Raw genomic sequence first — 21,491 nt, forward strand, 5'->3', positions numbered from 1 at the left:
GCAAGTGCTGCTTTAAAAAAGCTAGGAGTAAGCATGAAGATTGAGTTCACCATATTTGTGCAAATGACTTTGATACTGCTTTTACAGTAGGGGTCTTGAAAACTTGTTCTTTCTCCAGTTCTTTTGGCTATTAGAGTATTTGTTTAAGACAGTGTATCATTTGGGAGCATAGGACCTTAAAAAATATTTAATAATTATAATGTGATTTAAAAATTTATAGTAAGTGGAAGGATCTCAGAATTTGTTTTCTAATTAGTGAATAATTGATAGAGTTTAGTTTCACACATTATAATGACCAAGAAAATATTTGGGCGATGACTTTTCCTTGCATATCTTTTTTTTTCCTTGATCATACTTTTGATAACATTTTATAATGGCTTATGTAATTGTAGCAGGGAATTTGCTATTTAATTTTTTTAATGTGTACAGTGAATTTAAAAATTAAGTAAATGTAAGCATAGGACAATAAGTATGATTCTTTTCTTTTCTGAATACTTTATTAACCATATGATCAATTAAAGTTTAAATTAAGGAATCATGTCTAGCTCATCTTTGTACTTCCTCCATTTAATTTGGTAGATAATCCCTATATTTAACTATGTTTTATTGCCTTTCATGAAAGAACATACAAAATATTCTAAAAGAAGGGGACATGGCCCTGGCTTATTTTCTTCTGCCTTATATTAAAAGTATAATGGGAAATATGAGATTAAATATATATCAATTTGGTTTTTTGTTATAAATCTCTATATTATACAATTTCATTTTGAACTATCTGGAAAGATGCAATTTTTCTATATTTTAAATATGAATAACATCATCTAAAGACACTGTGCTTAATTTTCATTTAATAGGTCTTGTTCTGGAGAAAATAAAAAAAAAGTTTTTTACTTTTAAAAGTCAGTATGTTTCTGGAGATGACACATAGCTCACATTCTATGCAAGTGTTTCTGTAGAACCAGTGAGGACTATTGGAGTAGGTTTGTAGCTCACAAAAAGAGAATATCAATTGTCAGTGATAGTGTCTTCAGACCCCTGCAGTTTCTCCCTTTTAGAGGATTTCGTGAGTACAATTTACATTACTATTTACCGTTTTAGTATATTCAGCATGTTTCCATATACATTTCGATGGCTTTACAACATATCTCAGTATAACAATTACATTACAACAGAGGAGTTAGTAATTTTTACATAAATGTACTAGAGTATGTGTATGAAAAATCAGGTTTTTTTTTTTTTTTTGCTAGAGCACTTACCTTTTTATTTTGATACAGATAAACCTCGTATAGAACTTTTCCACTCTCTGATCTAGCAACAAATTATAATTTACAATTCTTTCTAAGTATTCAGTGGATTTATATCTTGGCAAGCATTCTTCATGGGTATTACGCCTTTGGCATTTTATGCTACATTATGATGTTTATTTTGCTTCTTGTTTTGTAGGACACTTTATAGGATCAAAGAATAAGAAAACATTTTACAGGCAAACAGTGATCTAAAAATCTACAGAGACACAATTTTAGTTGATATATAAAAGTGTAAATATTACTATGAAATGGAACAATTCTGCATTTGCGTCTGACACCTATATTGGTTGCAGTTGACTTCCACATGAGTGCACAGTAGTCTACAATAATCCCACAGGCTCAGATATGGATTAAGAGAAAGGCCGTAGGCCTCAAGGCTTGTAACAGGTATGTTTTCTTTTTTTCTTTCTTTCTTTTTTCCCCCCTAGTCATCCACATGCCAGCACATGGAAGGAACTTTGTTCTTTTTTTCTTATTTGAAGAGGTATATTTTTAAACAGCCTTTTGGTAGCTTCTGGAAGCTTTGTGAAAGGTGAATGTTACATGGCAGATGGGTTCTCGAGACGTTTTCTCAGTGCTATCTCACTTTCTGCAGCTCCTGTCTCAGCCAGGATGGCAGAGGCTGCCCCAGTCTGTGTAACAGTTTGGACAGTTCCACGTTGTGATCTCGGTAGTAGCTTGACAGAAACGCTCTGCTCTGAGGTGGGATATAAGAGGACATTTCACTTTGAAGATTAAAGTACATTTCATCTACTGTAATGATGTTTAAATCTGCATGAATTATACCATACCTGGGTTAAGATTTATATTAAGCATGTGGGCTATTTATTTAGCACAACACAAACACAGCGACTCTCTTCTTCAAAATAGGTGCTCTAGGTACATACACTGTTTTTAGCAGGGAAGAGATTTTGTATTAAGCATGGGATTTACTTGATTGTGCAGAATTAAATGTTACAGTAACTTGACTGAATTGCTAGAAAAGGAGCCATGACAACTGGTTGGGTGTAATATGATGCTCTTATTCAAATCACTCCTGTTTTGGAGAATGTTAGTTTGGTACATGTACAATATCAAATACTCCTTGGTCATCATTAATTTACATTTAGATTTGAAAGGTACATAATACTTTCTTATGAGAGTGTAAAGGTGTACAAAGGCATACTGCTAAAACCAGTATTGTGGTAGGCTTGAAAATGCAGTAGGTAAACCAGGTTAACCTCTAGCTTGCTACATTTGTATGATTTGACCCAAGGAAGGAAAAGAATGCCTTGTAAACTATCTTGACTTGGAGGGTGGTAGATTTCTCCTCACTGAAGAAAAGATTTTAATAATTGAATTTGTCAAAACTGGAAAGGGCTGTGCTGTGAGATGGCATTTAGTGGCATTCATATATAGGTTGGATGACCATTGTTAGGAATGTTGTAAAGGGAGGATTTCTGCATCTCTATCTGTACCTCCAGGCTTTGTACTACTCTGAGATTTTCAGCAGAGTTGAACCTTTAAACATTTTTTAATTTAATTCCTTGTGTTGTTCTTTTAAAATGTCATATCTGGTACTTGATTTTAAATGCCATAGAAGAAAGTCTCATTTGGTATTGATTGATGTAACAGTGATTTTTGTAGGAATCATGATCACTGGAATTAAACAGAATAGTTGTGCTATATTCTAATATAGGGATAATAATCAAGGGAGAACCCAAACCACTGTGTGATTTGTGCCTGTCTGTCTCATTTCTGGTTTTGGTCTTCCTCAGTCTTTTGCTCTAAAACCACTGACAGGCTGAGCTGGCACACTCAGACAAAAGAAAACAGCGCAGATAAATTTTATTTCCAAGATACTATATCTGGAAATTTTATTTCCAAGATAATATATCTGGGATATATTTATATCTAAATATATTTATATTTATATTTAGATATAAATATATATCTATATTTCCCAGATACTATATATATAGTATATATATATATATATACTATAAAAGTGTAAATATATATACTATATATATAGTATCTGGGAAATTTTATTTCCAAGATACTATATTCTGTGCCTCCTTTGCTGCCACCCAGACCTGGAATCTAGGGAAGAACCTTACATATTTTTCTCTGAGTTTCTGTACTTCCCTATTTTTTCTTCTTGCCAGCTTGCGCCCCAATATTTTCATATGGTAAGTGATTGCACAACATCTTATCTAGGTCTAGGACTGAACCCCCTGGGATCCATTTCTACTATCCATCCCTTTGGTGTTTGAATTGAACTTCTGATACTGAGGATTATCTCAACCTTACCTCTACCTTTTGGGCATCATTTTCAAACCTGGCTGTCTGTGTCAATGTGCCAGTGCAGACAAACCTTTGTCCTGTGCCCTATTGTGTGTATGTGTGTCCCCATAATCATGTCCACTTACTCAAGTACCCTTTCCTCTTGTTGCTTTGCTCCCTCATTATGGCAAGACAAATGAAAGGAGATTTGTAATGTATGATATGTTCTATTTTGGAGTCTAGTATGTTTAGGCCAAAAGTTACTAGGATACAACTTTGTGGTATGCAAAATTTATTGAACATAAATTGTTATCTCACAGTCATTCAGAAGGGGGGTATTTTAGATGATAAAACCACAGATAGGATATATGCGAATGTATGTCAATGTAATCTGACTATTTCATACAAACTCATGTAAAATAATGTAATAAGAGGAGATAATATATACATTTATAATATAAAAGTATAAAAAGAAGGAATCATATAACACCTTCAATATCAGGTTATTTATTGGCCTATTATTAAATTAAAGAATCTATTACAGACTTTTGATTTGGAGAGATATTAGCTTTAGTTGTTTTTTTTTTTAAAGATTTTTATTTATTTATTTATTTGACAGAGAGAGAGAGAGAGAGAGAGAGAGATCACAAGTAGGCAGAGAGGCAGGCAGAGAGAGAAGGAGAAGCAGATTCCCTGCTGAGCAGAGAGCCCGATGCAGGTCTCAATTCCAGGACCCTGAGATCATGACCTAAGCTGAAGGCAGAGGCTTTAACCCACTGAGCCACACAGGTGCCCCTTGATTTAGTGGTATTAATTTAGAATGTCAGTTTTTTTTCTTCTACACTGTTATTTTCTTAAACAAAGTAAAAGTAAGAGTAGGCCAACAACTTTCTTAATTTACCTGGATTAAATGCATTCTATGATGTTTTGGTGAGTTGGGTGCTGGCATTTTTCTGTAATAGGGGGAGAAGCAAGCAACGTGATAATACTGCCTCCTCTCAAACATTCTCACATTCGTGTTTCTGTTGTCTTTAAGAAGCCATCTTTACTCTTGCCTTCTCTCTGGTCTCTATTTGCATAAAATCAACCACTCTACGCCCAGTATATACTTGATATTGTGACATAATAAGAAATATATGTATTTGGTTTTCATCTCAGGTTCCTGGCACAGAGCTTCTAAAACCATTTTTTTCCCCCCTGCAGTGATAGGGGTGAAAGGAGTGTGTTTTGTTATTCATAATAAGCCCTTTTAAACCATACCCAAGTTTATGCTAATGAGGTGACTCTTGGTGGGAACACAGATAATGTCAGATGGAGGGGGTGGGGTGGTAGTTGCTCTAGGAACCAAACATAATATTAGAGGTTGGAAACTCTCAGCCCTACCATTTGACCTCCAAAGATGGGAAGAGAGACTGGGGATTGAGGTAATGACTAATGGCAGGTGATTTAATCAATCATGCCAAGTTAATGGGACCCCCACAAAAACCTGAAGTGAAGACTCTGGAGAATGTCAGGGTTTGTAAATGCATCCGTGTGCCAGGAGGGTGGCACACCACAAACTCTACAGAGACAGAAGCTCCTGTGCTTTAGCACCCCTCTGGACCTTGTTCTGTGTGCCTCTTACTCTGGTTATTCATTTTTTATCTTTTATAATAATAGAAAATAAAGTGTTTCCCTGAGTTCTCTGAACTGTTATAGCAAATTTTAAAACCTGAGGAAGGGGTCATGAGAACCCTTGATTTATAGCCACTTTGGACAGAAGTAAGTAACCTAGGAACCTGTTACTTGCTTCTAGAGTCTGAAGGGAGGGCAGGCCTATGGTAGTAAGCCCTTTACCTGTGGAGTCTATACTGGTTAGTGTCACAATTGAGTTAAACTGTAGGGCACTTAGTTGGTATCTGTAGAAATTTGCATGCTTGGTTGGTATGAAATGCAAATTTGGTGTCAGAAGTGTGAATTAATAAACCCTTGGGGAGGAAGAGTCAAGATGGCGGAGAAGTAGCAGCCTGAGACTACATCAGGTAGCAGGAGATCAGCTCGATAGCTTATCTAAACATTGCAAACACCTACAAATCCAACGGGAGAGCGAAGAGAAGAAGAACAGCAACTCTAGAAACAGAAAATCAACCACTTTCTGAAAGGTAGGACTGGCGGAGAAGTGAATCTAAAACGACGGGAAGATAGACCGCGGGGGGAGGGGCCGGCTCCCAGCAAGCGGCGGAGCAACAGAGCACAAAATCAGGACTTTTAAAAGTCTGTTCCACTGAGGGACATTGCTCCAGAGGCTAAACCAGGGTAAAGCCCACGCGGGGTCAGTGTGGCCCCAGGCCCCGCAGGGTCACAGAAGGATCGGGGGTGTCAGAGTGTCGGAGAGCTCGCAGGTATTAGAACGGAGAAGCCGGCTGCAGAGACAGAGCCGAGGACTGAACTCTCAGCTTGGGGTTACCTTGAACTGGTCGCGGGCTGGGTGGGCTTGGAGCGTGGCTAGAGGCTGGGGATACGGGAATGATTGGGTGCTGTCCTCTGGGAGCGCACTGAGGAGTGGGGCCCCAGGCTCTCGGCTCCTCCGGCCCGGAGACTGGGAGGCCGCCATTTTCATTCCCGTCCTCCGGAACTCTACGGAAAGCGTTCAGGGAACAGAAGCTCCCAAAAGCGAAGCCGATTACTTAGTCCGGCTGCCGGTAAGGGCGGTGCAATCCCGCCTCGGGCAAAGACACTTGAGAGTCACTACAACAGGCCCCTCCCCCAGAAGATCAACAAAATATCCAGCCAGGACGAAGTTCATCTATCAAGGAGAAAGCAGGTTCAATTCCTAAGACAGCAGAGCAATTCCAGAGGAGGAGAAAGCAAAGCACGGAACTCATGGCTTTCTCCCCATGATTCTTTAGTCTTGTGGCTACTTCAATTTTTTTTTTCTTTTTTCAATTTTTTTTCTTTTTTCTTTTTTCTTCTTCTGCTAAATTTTTTAAAACTTTTACCCTTTTCTTTTTTAACGTTTTTTGACTAGTTCATCTAAATATATATATTTTTCTTTCTTTTTTATATTTTTTTATTTGTTTTATTTTTTAAATTTTTCTCTTTTTTTCCCTTTTTTTTCTTTTTTTTTCAGAACCTGTTTTTATCCCCTTTCTCCCCCCCACAATTAGGGGTCTCTTCTGATTTGGTTACAGCGCATTTTTCCGGGGTCTTTGCCACCCTTTTAGTAGTTTATTTGCTCCTTCATATCCTCTTATCTGGACAAAATGACAAGGCGGAAAAAATCACCACAAACAAAAGAACAAGAGACAGTACTGAAGGCTAGGGACTTAATCAACACAGACATTGGTAATATGTCAGATCAAGAGTTCAGAATGACGATTCTGAACATTCTAGCCGGGCTCGAAAAAGACATGGAAGATATTAGAGAAACCCTCTCTGGAGATATTAAAGCCCTTTCTGGAGAAATTAAAGAACCAAAATCTAACCAAGTTGAAATCAAAAAAGCTATTAATGAGGTGCAATAAAAAATGGAGGCTCTCACTGCTAGGATAAATGAGGCAGAAGAAAGAATTAGTGATATAGAAGACCAAATGACAGAGAATAAGGAAGCCGAGCAAAAGAGGGACAAACAGCTACTGGACAATGAGGGGAGAATTCGAGAGATAAGTGACACCATAAGACGAAACAACATTAGAATAATTGGGATTCCAGAAGAAGAAGAAACAGAGAGGGGAGCAGAAGGTCTATTGGAGAGAATCATTGGAGAGAATTTCCCTAATATGGCAAAGGGAACAAGCATCAAAATCCAGGAGATGCAGAGAACCCCCCTCAAAGTCAACAAGAATAGGTCCACACCCCGTCACCTAATAGTAAAATTTACAAGTCTTAGTGACAAAGAGAAAATCCTGAAAGCAGCCCGAGAAAAGAAGTCTGTAACATACAATGGTAAAAATATTAGATTGGCGGCAGACTTATCCACAGAGACCTGGCAGGCCAGAAAGAGCTGGCATGATATATTCAGAGCACTAAACGAGAAAAACATGCAGCCAAGAATACTCTATCCAGCTAGGCTATCATTGAAAATAGAAGGAGAGATAAAAAGCTTCCAGGACAAACAAAAACTGAAAGAATTTGCAAACACCAAACCAGCTCTACAGGAAATATTGAAAGGGGTCCTCTAAGCAAAGAGAGAGCCTAAAAGTAGTAGATCAGAAAGGTACAGAGACAATATACAGTAACAGTCACCTTACAGGCTAATAATGGCACTAAATACATACCTCTCAATAGTTACCCTGAATGTTAATGGGCTAAATGCCCCAATCAAAAGACACAGGGTATCAGAATGGATAAAAAAACAAAACCCATCAGTATGTTGCCTACAAGAAACTCATTTTAGACGCGAAGACACCTCCAGATTTAAAGTGAGGGGGTGGAAAACAATTTACCATGCTAATGGGCATCAGAAGAAAGCTGGGGTGGCAATCCTTATATCAGATCAATTAGATTTCAAGCCAAAGACTATAATAAGAGATGAGGAAGGACACTATATCCTACTCAAAGGGTCTGTCCAACAAGAAGATCTAACAATTTTAAATATCTATGCCCCTAACGTGGGAGCAGCCAACTATATCAACCAATTAATAACAAAATCAAAGAAACACAATAATAATACAATAATAGTAGGGGACTTTAACACTCCCCTCACTGAAATGGACAGATCATCCAAGCCAAAGATCAACAAGGAAATAAAGGCCTTAAATGACACACTGGACCAGATGGACATCACAGATATATTCAGAACATTTCATCCCAAAGCAACAGAATACACATTCTTCTCTAGTGCACATGGAACCTTCTCCAGAATAGATCACATCCTGGGTCACAAATCAGGTCTCAACCGGTATCAAAAGATTAGGATTATTCCCTGCATATTTTCAGACCACAATGCTCTGAAGCTAGAACTCAATCACAAGAGGAAAGCTGGAAAGAACCCAAATACATGGAGACTAAACAGCATCCTTCTAAAGAATGAATGGGTTAACCAGAAAATTAAAGAAGAATTGAAAAAATTCATGGAAACAAATGATAATGAAAACACAACAGTTCAAAATCTGTGGGACACAGCAAAGGCAGTCCTGAGAGGAAAATATATAGCGCTACAAGCCTTTCTCAAGAAACAAGAAAGGTCTCAAGTACACAACCTAACCCTACACGTAAAGTTGTTGGAGAAAGAACAAGAAAGAAACCCTAAACCCAGCAGGAGAAGAGAAATCATAAAGATCAGAGCAGAAATCAATGAAATAGAAACCAAAAAAACAATAGAAAAAATCAATGAAACTAGGAGCTGGTTCTTTGAAAGAATCAATAAGATTGATAAACCCCTGGCCAGACTCATCAAAAAGAAAAGAGAAAGGACCGAAATAAATAAAATCATGAATGAAAGAGGAGAGATCACAACTAACACCAAAGAAATACAGACAATTATAAGAACATACTATGAGCAACTCTACGCCAACAAATTTGACAATCTGGAAGAAATGGATGCATTCCTAGAGACATATAAACTACCACAACTGAACCAGGAAGAAATAGAAAACCTGAACAGGCCCATAACCAGTAACGAGATTGAAACAGTCATCAAAAATCTCCACACAAACAAAAGCCCAGGGCCAGACGGCTTCCCAGGGGAATTCTACCAAACATTTAAAGAAGAACTAATTCCTATTCTCCTGAAACTGTTCCAAAAAATAGAAATGGAAGGAAAACTTCCAAACTCATTTTATGAGGCCAGCATCACCTTGATCCCAAAACCAGACAAGGATCCCACCAAAAAAGAGAACTACAGACCAATATCCTTGATGAACACAGACGCAAAAATTCTTGCCAAAATACTAGCCAATAGGATTCAACAGTACGTTAAAAGGATTATTCACCACGATCAAGTGGGATTTATTCCAGGGCTGCAGGGTTGGTTCAACATCCGCAAATCAATCAATGTGATAGAACACATTAATAAAAGAAAGAACAAGAACCATATGATACTCTCAATAGATGCTGAAAAAGCATTTGACAAAGTACAGCATCCCTTCCTGATCAAAACTCTTCAAAGTGTGGGGATAGAGGGCACATACCTCAATATTATCAAAGCCATCTATGAAAAACCCACCGCAAATATCATTCTCAATGGAGAAAAACTGAAAGCTTTTCCGTTAAGGTCAGGAACACGGCAGGGATGTCCATTATCACCACTGCTATTCAACATAGTACTAGAAGTCCTAGCCTCAGCAATCAGACAACAAAAAGAAATTAAAGGCATCTAAATTGGTAAAGAAGAAGTCAAACTATCACTCTTCGCAGATGATATGATACTATATGTGGAGAAGCCAAAAGACTCCACTCCAAAACTGCTAGAACTTGTACAGGAATTCAGTAAAGTGTCAGGATATAAAATCAATGCACAGAAATCAGTTGCATTTCTGTACACCAACAACAAGACTGAAGAAAGAGAAATTAAGGAGTCAATCCCATTTACAATTGTACCCAAAACTATAAGATACCTAGGAATAAATCTAACCAAAGAGACTAAGAATCTATACACAGAAAATTATAAAGTACTCATTAAAGAAATTGAGGAAGACACAAATGGAAAAATGTTCCATGCTCCTGGATTGGAAGAATAAATATTGTGAAAATGTCTATGCTACCTAAAGCAATCTACACATTTAATGCAATCCCTATCAAAATACCATCCATTTTTTTCAAAGAAATGGAACAAATAATCCTCAAATTTATATGGAACCAGAAAAGACCTCGAATAGCCAAAGGAATATTGAAGAACAAAGCCAAAGTTGGTGGCATCACAATTCCGGACTTCAAGCTCTATTAGAAAGCTGTCATCATCAAGACAGCATGGTACTGGCACAAAAACAGACACATAGATCAATGGAACAGAATAGAGAGCCCAGAAATCGACCCTCAACTCTATGGTCAACTAATCTTCGACAAAGCAGGAAAGAATGTCCAATGGAAAAAAGACAGCCTCTTCAATAAATGGTGCTGGGAAAATTGGACAGCCACATGCAGAAAAATGAAATTGGACCACTTCCTTACACCACACACGAAAATAGACTCCAAATGGATGAAGGACCTCAATGTGAGAAAGGAATCCATCAAAATCCTTGAGGAGAATGCAGGCAGCAACCTCTTCGACCTCAGCCGTAGCAACATCTTCCTAGGAACTACGGCAAAGACAAGGGAAGCAAGGGCAAAAATGAACTATTGGGATTTCATCAAGATCAAAAGCTTTTGCACAGCAAAGGAAACAGTTAACAAAACCAAAAGACAACTGACAGAATGGGAGAAGATATTTGCAAACGACATATCAGAAAAAGGGCTAGTATCCAAAATCTATAAGGAACTTAGCAAACTCAACACCCAAAGAACAAACAATCCAATCAAGAAATGGGCAGAGGACATGAACAGACATTTCTGCAAAGAAGACATCCAGATGGCCAACAGACACATGAAGAAGTGCTCCACATCACTCGGCATCAGGGAAATACAAATCAAAACCACAATGAGATATCACCTCACACCAGTCAGAATGGCTAAAATTAACAAGTCAGGAAATGACAGATGCTGGCGAGGATGCGGAGAAAGGGGAACCCTCCTCCACTGTTGGTGGGAATGCAAGCTGGTGCAACCACTCTGGAAAACAGCATGGAGGTTCCTCAAAATGTTGAAAATAGAACTACCCTATGACCCAGCAATTGCACTACTGGGTATTTACCCTAAAGATACAAACATAGTGATCCGAAGGGGCACGTGTACCCGAATGTTTATAGCAGCAATGTCTACAATAGCCAAACTATGGAAAGAACCTAGATGTCCATCAACAGATGAATGGATAAAGAAGATGTGGTATATATACACAATGGAATATTATGCAGCCATCAAAAGAAATGAAATCATGCCATTTGTGACGACGTGGATGGAACTAGAGGGTATCATGCTTAGTGAAATAAGTCAATCGGAGAAAGACAACTATCATATGATCTCCCTGATATGAGGACATGGAGAAGCAACATGGGGGGGGGGGGTAGGGGGATAGGAGAAGAATAAATGAAACAAGATAGGATTGGGAGGGAGACAAACCATAAATGACTCTTAATCTCACAAAACAAACTGGGGCTTGCTGGGGGGAGGTGGGATTGGGAGAGGGGGAAGGGGCTATGGACATTGGGGAGGGTAAGTGCTATGGTGAGTGCTGTGAAGTGTGTAAACCTGGAGATTCACAGACCTGTACCCCTGGGGATAAAAATACATTATATGTTTATTAAAAAAAAAAATTTGGAAGGGGAGGCAAACCATAAGAGACTATGGACTCTGAAAAACAACCTGAGGGTTTTGAAGGGTCAGGGGTGGGAGGTTGGGGGAACAGGTGGTGGATAATGGGGAGGGCACGTTTTGCATGGAGCACTGGGTGTTGTGCAAAAAGAATGAATACTGTTATGCTGAAAAAATAAATAAAATGGAAAAAAAAAGAAACCCTTGGAATGTATTACACAGTAACATTTCTGGAGTATCAGTATGGAAGTACTGATATTCTAAAAGTTGTTTTTCTTATCTTTCTCTACCACAAAATCTAATATTATGTCTCATTATGTCTCTGTTTGATAGGAGTAAAATAACATGCTAAGAAAGATGTTCTACAATGTCTTTTAAACATTTTAGTTTAATAAATAGAGAAATAGCCTGGACATAAATGAAAATGATGTATTTTATATTACTTTCTTGAAATACCATGGAAATTGCCCTTGAGTTTCTATTAATGTGTAAGGATTATTTTTATAGTGCTCAAAAGTAAATTTTAATAATCATCCAAAGAAAACTGTCAAAGAAATAGTATTATGCAGACCACATTTACTACTATAGCATGACTTAATGGGGGAAAAAACAGAAATCTTTTGGTACTGTTTTCAATTTCCAGTTGATGTATTTCCTGTCTTAGTTTAAATTAACATTTTTTGTGCTAAAATTTCTATGAATGTATCATTTTTTTTGTAATCAGATGTTGCCTTCTATGTTCTGCTTCAAAATAGAAAATTCTGTTGTTTTCCTTTATTCCTGCTTGATGTGTATCATTGTGTATTAAATCCAAATAAACAACCTGGATACACTGAAATCCACATATCACTTGTAATTTTTAGAAGGGCTAATTTTTTATTTTAACCACTTTTATAAGAAAATAGATATTATTTGTTTGCTTATTTAGTTCGTATTTATAAGCTTTATACTTACATCAGGATCCATTGGAGGGTATTTTCTTCCTTTGCTCTTTCCCAGGCATTTTGTTTTACCTTCTTCCAATAACTGACACCAGAAACCTTTATGAGAATCAAACCTAAAAAAAAAAAATTAAAAACACAAAACACAAAAAAGTATTTTTCAAGCAATTTATAAGTTATAATGACCAAAACCATGAATATATTTTTGGATCTTAATCTATAACCAGAGAAACTGGCATATTTTTTGACTAAGTCACTTTGCATAAACTATTTTGGCATACTTCTGAATTCTTAGTCCATCTGTCATATTTGTACGTTTGCCAGATTCCTAATAGAAAAATTGTCAGCAGAAGGTCTTCTATTAATAGAAATTAATAAGCCTACCTCCTTCATCTGGAAGGAAAAAGTTTTATGAATTTCAAGTCTGTTCTTTTCCTTTGTAGGGTTTAAAAAGGACAAGTCAGGTTTCATCCATATCTATGGACTGAGGTAGAATTTATACCATACAATTACAGAATAATAGAAGAAAAAGTGTTTGATATGCCATGGAGTGATTAATTTTAGGATTCTTCAGCTGTCATCCACTTAATTTTTTTCCATAGCCCCTTTCTTATTTTGGTATGAGCTCTGTATTAAAGTCACAGTACCTATAAATGTGGATTTTCATGGCATAACTATAATCAAAATAATAGTAGCACATTAAATTTATATTTTATTTATTTTTAATCTTCCACATGGTTTTATTTGTTCATTATTTAATATTTTCTTACATTTTAATTTTAATTCCAGTTAGTTAGCATCTAAACTTATATTTTAGTTTGCCAAAATATATTTTTTTAAGATTTTATTTATTTATTTGAGAGAGAGCCAGAGTAAGCAGGGGGAGGGTCAGAGGGAGAGAATCTCAAGCAGACTCAGTGCTGAGCATGGAGCTGAAGGTGGGCCCTATCTCATAACCATGAGATCATGACCTGAGCCAAAGCCAAGAGTTGGACGCTCAACTGACTGAGCCACCTAGGTGTCCCAGTTTACCAAAATATTTTATGTAATTCTTTTTCCTTTTGAGTTTTCATTAAAGTCCCTTAATGATATGGAGTACAGGATTCTTCCCATTTTATGGCACTTAACAACATGTTTTTGGCTCTTCAATGATCACTAAATGTTAGCTGAATAAAAAAATGAAAAAGAAGGAAATGTTTGTCAAGGTTTATTTCTCTTGGACTATATATTTTTTCCATACCTGGGTCATGACTTAAATCTAGGCCTCCTTACTCTAAGTCCAGTGTCTTTTCTTCTTCACTGGTCTCTGGTTATATTTTATATTATTATTCATTATGAATAAAGAGTAATTCCCATGCTTGAATATAAAAACAAAAGTAAGAGTCAGCGATGATAATTCTTTCACATTGCTTTTGTAATTTGATAATTCTATTGCCTTTCTTCTTCATTAGAAAAAATTATCACTTGGGCTTACTTTTTCATTTTGTTTTTAAATCCACATTACTAAAAATACTGTTTCTGACTTTTTCTTAAAATTATAGTGTGAGCAGTGAACAATTGGCAACTGAAATAACACATTTAAGTTAGCCTAAAAATGTGAAATACCTAGGGAAAAATTTAACAAAATATTTGCAAGATCTGACACTGAAAACTATAAAACATTGTTAAGAGAAACTGTAGAAGACATAAACAAAGAGGGTTAAACCATGTTCACAGATCAAAACAATAAATATTTTTAAAGTATCAGCTCTCTCCAAATTTATCTATAGATTCAGTGTAATTCCAATCAAAACTCCAATGGAATTTGTAGGAATTGTAAAAATGATTCTAAAATGTGTATAGGAATGGAAAGGACCTATCAAGGTATAACAATTTGAAAGCATTATGCTAAATGAAAGAAAGTAAATGAGTGGTTGCTGGGGGTTGGGAGTGAGAGGGGAAGGATTGACTGCAAAGGAGCATGAAGAAACTTTTTGGGTAAATGGAAATGTTCTGTGTCTTGATTGTGGTGGTATATACAACTGTAACCCTTTGTCAAAATTCATCAGTCTGTACAGTTAAAATTGGTAGATTTTATTATATATGAATTTTATTTCAGTAGAGCTGATTTAAAATGACACTGTGATTGAATGTATGTGTATATGTATGGATGTGGAAGATAGTCTTTACGTAGCTAATCTTGTGGAGCTTATAACATAGTTGTATGAAAAGAATGCACACCTAGACTTCTGCCTCTATACTGGTTTGGATATTAGAGACACTAAAGGATTATCCACATCCCACTTAGGCAAAGCCCAATTCTCATGATTACTGACACAGCTGTAAGAGATCAAGACACAACATGCTATGTCTTCATGTTACTTATATTCTTGTTTGAATCAGTAAGAAAACTGAATAAAGTAGTCCCACACTCAGAGGTACAAGAAAAAAACGCATTTAACATTATTTAAATAATCTGTACATGAAATCTGGAAAGCTCTAATATGACACAATGGAAGTCTGGAAGTCTGCTCTCGATATAGTATTTTTCATAAACATTTTGTCCTTAGCAACTTCTACAATTGAATTCTGGCCAGTTTTATGTATTTAAGTGATCAAAATTTAGAATCCAGACCAACTATTTTTTTTTTTTTTTGTAATATTCTAACTATACATCATCCATCTCTGGAACATCCAGAGGCCTTATGTTAAAATGAGAAGCCTTCTGACAGAATGATGTTTTCTTAAGAGACACTGAACTTCAGACATAATATAATTGAGAATCAAAATAAAAATGGGTTTTTCTTTCATCTCTGTTCATTGGTTACATGTCATGCAGCAGGCTGTCACGTGGGCTTTATTGAGAAAAAGTATGTATGTGTATGTGTGGCTGGCATGTAGCCCAGGCATCTGTATGCATAAGCTCACAGGCAATGGCATAAGTGTGTTGGAGTGGAAAAGGAGAGGAAGGCAGAAGGGTGATCATGTTTATTTTCTAGGTGACTTGAGCTAGAGGTGAAGGGATTGATGTTGACATTATGAGTTGGAAGACATCAGCAATGCGATTTCAGAGTTCAGGTGAAGAAGCTTGACATGAAATAGAGAAAGATCTCCCTGTATCTGTTTAGAATATTACCAGTGTTTCTCTTAAGATTACCCTTGGTACCACTGGTATCTGGTGAGACAGTAAGAAACCTTTCTTTGTGTAGGCACTCAGTAGTCATGGCGAGGACCTCCTTTAGAGGACTTCAGGAAGTGAACCTTTTGGGGGAAATTTTTTGTGTTGTTTACTTTATCATATGAGATCCTTTATCATTGTATCCAGAGTCTTGCACATAATAGTCATTGAATAGAATCTTGTTGAATAAGGCTAAAACAAGAATGAATTGGTTCTTCTCTCAATCAAATAAATAAAACCTTAAAAAGGTGGGGGCACCTGGATGGCTCAGTCTGTTGAGCATCTGCCTTTGGCTCAGGTCATGATCCTGGAGTCCTGGAATGGAGCCCTGCATTTGGCTCCCTGCTCAGCAAGCATTGTGCTTCTCCCTCTCTCTCTGCCCCACCCCCCCAACTGTGCATGCTCTCTCTCAAGTAAATAAATAAAATCTTAAAAAAAAAAAAAAAGAATGGATTGGTTCTTAAGTTTCTATAGAATATCACCTGGAGATGTCTAGAAATAACTGGAAGAGACTTGTAGGCAGGGACAATTGAAATTCTCCAATGATTCAGCTTCCAACTGGTAACATTTGGGCAGGTGAATCCTAGGGAATATTCAGATTATACTTAGAAGTTCAAGTATGTTTAAAATACCTTTAGATTGAAATAACATTTCCATGGGAGAATAGTGAGTTGCAAACAGTGATGGTAAATTTCAGAATCAAAACACCATCATTCAGGTGTCACTAATATGGAACAAATACGGAAGTTAGTTTTTGTTTGTTTTTGTTTTCTAAATCAGTTCCCTCTCCACAAATTTGCTTTTATGATTTAGTGAACCACTTTGCTGATACCTGTTTTATTTGTAACAATTTTTTTAAGGTATAATTTACTTAGAACACCCATCTTAAGTATACAATTAGGTGATTTGTAGCAAGTTTATATAGTTGTATAACTATCACCACTATCCAGTATTAGAACACTTCCATAATCCCCCCAAATTCCTTAGAGCCCACTGGAAGCAATCCCTGCTCTTACCTCCAGGCCCAGGCTATCACTGATCTGCTTTGAGTCTTTGTCTTTTCTGGACACCCCCCCTCTTTTTTTTTTTTTTTTTTTTGGCTGGGGTGGATATGCCAGATTTTGTTAATCCATTTACCAGGTGATGGACATTTGGGTCAGTTCCAGTTTTTGGCATTCATTCATTCATTTACTTATTTATAATTTTTTTTGGTCATTTCAAACACATAGATTTCCTCACTTCATAAGAGCATTCTAAAAGCAGTATCAATAGCATACAGTCACAATGTTAGAGAACATTGACTAAGCATGAGTCTTAAAAAAAAAATCACAGGGCAGACAATGAGATGATAAACTGTTAATTTAAATTTATGAAGTAGAGTCCAACAGAGTAGGAATCACGTGTGGTTCCCACCATGCGGTTATCAGTTTCTGGCTATTATTAATAATGCTTCTTTGAACAAGTATTTATTGGACACAGGTTTTCATTTCTCTTGGGAGTGGCAATATTTGTAAGCCCCTGTTTAATTTTTAAGAGAATGCAAAATTGCTTTTCCATAGTGGCCATATATTATACATTTTCATCTGCAACATATGAGGGTTCCAGTTTCTCCACATTTTGGCTAACATTTGGCATTGTCTTTTGGATTATAGCCATTCTAGTTGTATTTCAGTGTGATTTTAATTTGCATATCACCATGATCGCACATTTATGATGCCAAGTGATCGTGTGTCTGAAGATGGATTCTTTTTATAAGAAAGCCTGAGACAATTTAAAAAGCTCATTTTAAAGTTTAAGTCTTTTAAAGAAAATACTTCCTGTTGGTATACTATTCATTAGTCACAGTTTATAGTATTGTTTTTCTCTGGTTCTAACATGTTGTGCCAACCTAAAGAGCTTAATAGATTGGTAGCACAGTCCAGTGGGCTGATGGAGTTTTAGTCCTGACTCCTCAATTTATTTGCTGAGTGACTTTTGGCTGAGTTTTTCTGTGCCTGTTTTCATTTTTGTTTTTGTTTCTTTTTTAGCTGAAAAATGGAGCTAATAGTACCTATCACATCTACTGTTGGTAGGAAGAGATATATGTAAACATAGAAATGCAGAATATATATATGTATATTGATTTTCAAATGTTATAACCACTTTTAAAACAAATTAATCATAAGAAATTGGGGCACACTATCTTTTTCACTACTTACCATTGCTAAGTGCTTCTTTCATGGGTCGTCCAGGGAACCAACAGATTTTAGCTACTATGGCTACTTTTTTTTGCTACTGAAAAAAGTTTTAATGTGGCACCTTTTTACTCAAACTCATCTAGAATGGGATAGGAAAGTCTTCCTCAGCAATAGAAATTTGGTTGCTAGGGGAAGTGGGATGAGACACAATTGAAGACCTTCTTGAATTCTGAAGCAGCTTTGATTTTTTATGACTTAGTTAAGCTACCCACAGAACAAAACAAAACAAACCCATGATCTTTATCCAGCCCCTGGCCTTCAAATTCTTACTGTTCATTTATTGAAGTTTCACAGGAAATTTGTATTAAAAATTCATATAACTCAATCCATTTTCATCTGTGTTAACAAACAAGTTAACTGACTGAGAAATAAAGATGTCAGGTTTAGGTGTTTAACCAGTATTTCCGCATATGAAACCTCTTGTCATGGTCATAGATGGCTATGTATAACTGTGGGTTCATAGTTCATGGAAAAATAAAAAGTTTATATTTTTCATAAATTAGTTTATACAAATTAGCACAATTCCACGCTAAACATGATTTTTGCTGGTTTCTCTCAAATGATTAGCCTAAAACACTATGTAACATATAACATGAAAGCTAAAATAGTTTGAGTATGTCAGTCCTATTTACACTTTAAGCATGAAGGTTATATTGAACAAGAATTGTAAAATACTCATTTCCTTAATTGATTTATATGAATCATTTATATTGTTAAAACTTTCATATTGTTTAAAACTTTTCTGCTTATTTAAATCACATCCATTCTGACCAAGAAAATCAGATTTTTTTTACATATTCAATGTCATTTAAAATTCATTATGCCAGTACTAATTCATGTTAAGATATCACAGACTATCCAATAATTGCATGAAATTTGGAAGTCTTGAATACTTTTTTTTAGCAATTGCAGAAAGGAATAAGGAATACTCTTACAATAGAAACTTACTGCCATTTTTCTTGAAAATAGTTTTGAAATTGGAACTGTTTTTATATTGAAGAGAATCAGTTTATAGTGTGTTTAAATTGGAGTACTTTTTCATGCCAAGACTGTATAGTAAAATCTTTGTGTAGACCTAGTTTCATTCACTTATTCTTCTGTGCGGAAAAAAACCCTGGATTTATGTCGTTAGTTGAGAATTCATATCTCTGTTTGCAGTTCAGTACATTCTTAGAGGATTTTAATTATTTCTTTTTAGTACTTTTTAAGTACTAAAGAGATAGTCTTCACTACCACTAGCAGAAAAAATATGAAGCAATAAATTACATTCCTGAGAACACACATTTTATTTGACTCCCTCTCATCCTTGATGAGAAAAAACTTATCAGTATAGTTACTTTAGCAAGAGTAACTAAATGATCAGGGCAGGATTCAGAACTGCAAAGGGCTTGGTGAAGGAGGATATGCATCAATTCAGACCTAAGACAATGACCTGGAATTCCAAATATTCTACAGTAGTTCCAGGGCTGATGTGTTTAAGGCCAACTGATGACTGACAAGAAAATCTAAAAAGAAACTGAATAGTTGTATATTATCTCTATCAGCAGGGTGAGAGCTTGGGCAGCCCTGTAGGGCGAGAGGCTGTGGTTTCAGAGACTACACATATCTTATCTTGCTGCTTTACCCACTGAGCCCCATACCAGGCTAGAGCGGCATATAACAGGCAATTTCAGCCAGATACATCCCGGGTGCAAAGTGATCCACAGTTCTTTGTATATAGTACATTCCTTTGATACTACTTCTTTTAAGTTTACACTCCCTTTTCTCGGCAGTGGTGGTGAATTAAAAGCTTGCCACTGAGCTGGACACAAAGGGGACAAATAACACAGCATGCAGGTCAAGGACCATTCTATAAAAAACGGAGATTATGTCTTTATAATGAATATATATTTTCACTTCTTTTTTTCTGAAATACAGTGCTTTGCTATATGCTCTATAAAAGAGACCCAAAGATAAACCAACTTGAGATAGAAAACTGTTTAGAAAATAAAAGCGTTCTTTTCTGAGAGATACTTAAAAAAGTTATAAAGCAAAGAGGACTTGAATTTCTAACTGCAAACTACAATCACTCAGGTTTCTTTAAGGTCAAGCTGAAAGTTAAATACCTAAGGCGAGTGGAGTCTGTGTTAGTACTTGAACTAAGCTCTACAAAGCTCTAACAGTACTCGTAGTATAAAAACACAGAAGTCAGAGGGTTAATAGTAATAACAAAGTAAATGGCTCTTGGGAAGGAGGCTCAAAACCCAAGTTCCTTTGTCCTCCATACCAAAACGTCTTTCTTACATATGTCTCTATATATGATTTGTTTAAGACATAAGCAGTATTTGATGTTTTTCTGCCAAGCTTTGTTGTAAGGGATGCTAAAAGGTAAAAGAATCCTCCTGCCTCTCACGGCATCTAACTTGCTATATGATGACACACACAATGAAAAGAGAAAATCAGTTGATCTATAGAAGTGATTTTTATAATGAGAAATACAATGAAAGAATTCCGTAACAGTCCTTTTCAGTTTCTTTAAGGTTCAGTCTATGACCCTAAAATTAAAAAAGAAAGTGTTATAGTGGGGGTCAGGTCCATGGACCATCCAACTCAGTATCTTCCACTTGCTCTAGGGGTGTGAAATAGGAACAAAAATAACCCTCAGAAATTTGATTGCTGACCATAACAGTGGAGAAAGTAAGATGGAGGTCTTATTTAAAACGCTAAATGGAGTCCAAAGTCAGGATTAAGGAAAGGTAAGAGAGGGACGTGAGGTGCAAAAATTCAGGAGGCACCCCTGCTCAGGCATTTGCATGGACCTGAGAGTGAGTACCTCCTTAAATCCTAATGCTTCTCTTGTGTTATCCTAGTCCTGGCCCAGATGGAGTCAGTTACCTAAGAAAATCAGAAAAAAAGAGGAAAAGAAAACCAAACCAGAGCTGTAATTGCTTTGGCTCCTGGAGAAGAGCTGACGGGGTCAGATAAACAGTGAGTAAAAACACAGAAGCAAAAAGGGAAGTATGTGTGAGAGCACATCTCCCTCTGCCAATTCATTCGCCTATTGGGTGATTTCTTGTTGCTTGACTTTGGTTTTGAAAATTGCACAAAAGCCAGTGGAGAGAGTTCATAAACCATCTAGTTAACGGCCTCTTTATGTTTCCATGGAGTTCCCACTATGGTCTGTTGAACAGGCTCTTTTGTGGTTAATTGTTGGTTTTAAGGTTTACAATTATTTTGCTTCCCTACTTTCCTTCTAGGGGAAATCTTTCATAGTTAGAAA

The 21,491-nt window shown here is 36.4% G+C and overlaps 1 protein-coding gene across 3 annotated transcripts in view; it reads right to left on the reverse strand.

Annotated features, from left to right (window-relative positions):
- Positions 1–434: 434 nt before the first annotated feature.
- NDST3 (N-deacetylase and N-sulfotransferase 3) overlaps positions 435–21,491 on the reverse strand; it is a 187,476-nt gene continuing 166,419 nt past the window's right edge. For 2 of the 3 annotated variants that reach the window (XM_045986881.1, XM_045986891.1), the window contains exons 13-14: positions 12,852–12,954; positions 435–2,004 (exon numbers count right to left, since the gene is read on the reverse strand). In XM_045986881.1, the coding sequence (XP_045842837.1) occupies positions 1,885–2,004; positions 12,852–12,954 (223 nt within the window). In that variant the 3' untranslated portion in view covers positions 435–1,884. Of the gene's footprint in view, positions 2,005–12,851; positions 12,955–16,477; positions 16,579–21,491 lie in introns of those variants that run through there. The other variant, XM_045986899.1, reaches the window with a different exon arrangement.

This window comes from Meles meles, chromosome 2 (genome assembly GCF_922984935.1).
Source record: "Meles meles chromosome 2, mMelMel3.1 paternal haplotype, whole genome shotgun sequence".
Lineage (NCBI taxonomy): Eukaryota > Metazoa > Chordata > Mammalia > Carnivora > Mustelidae > Meles > Meles meles.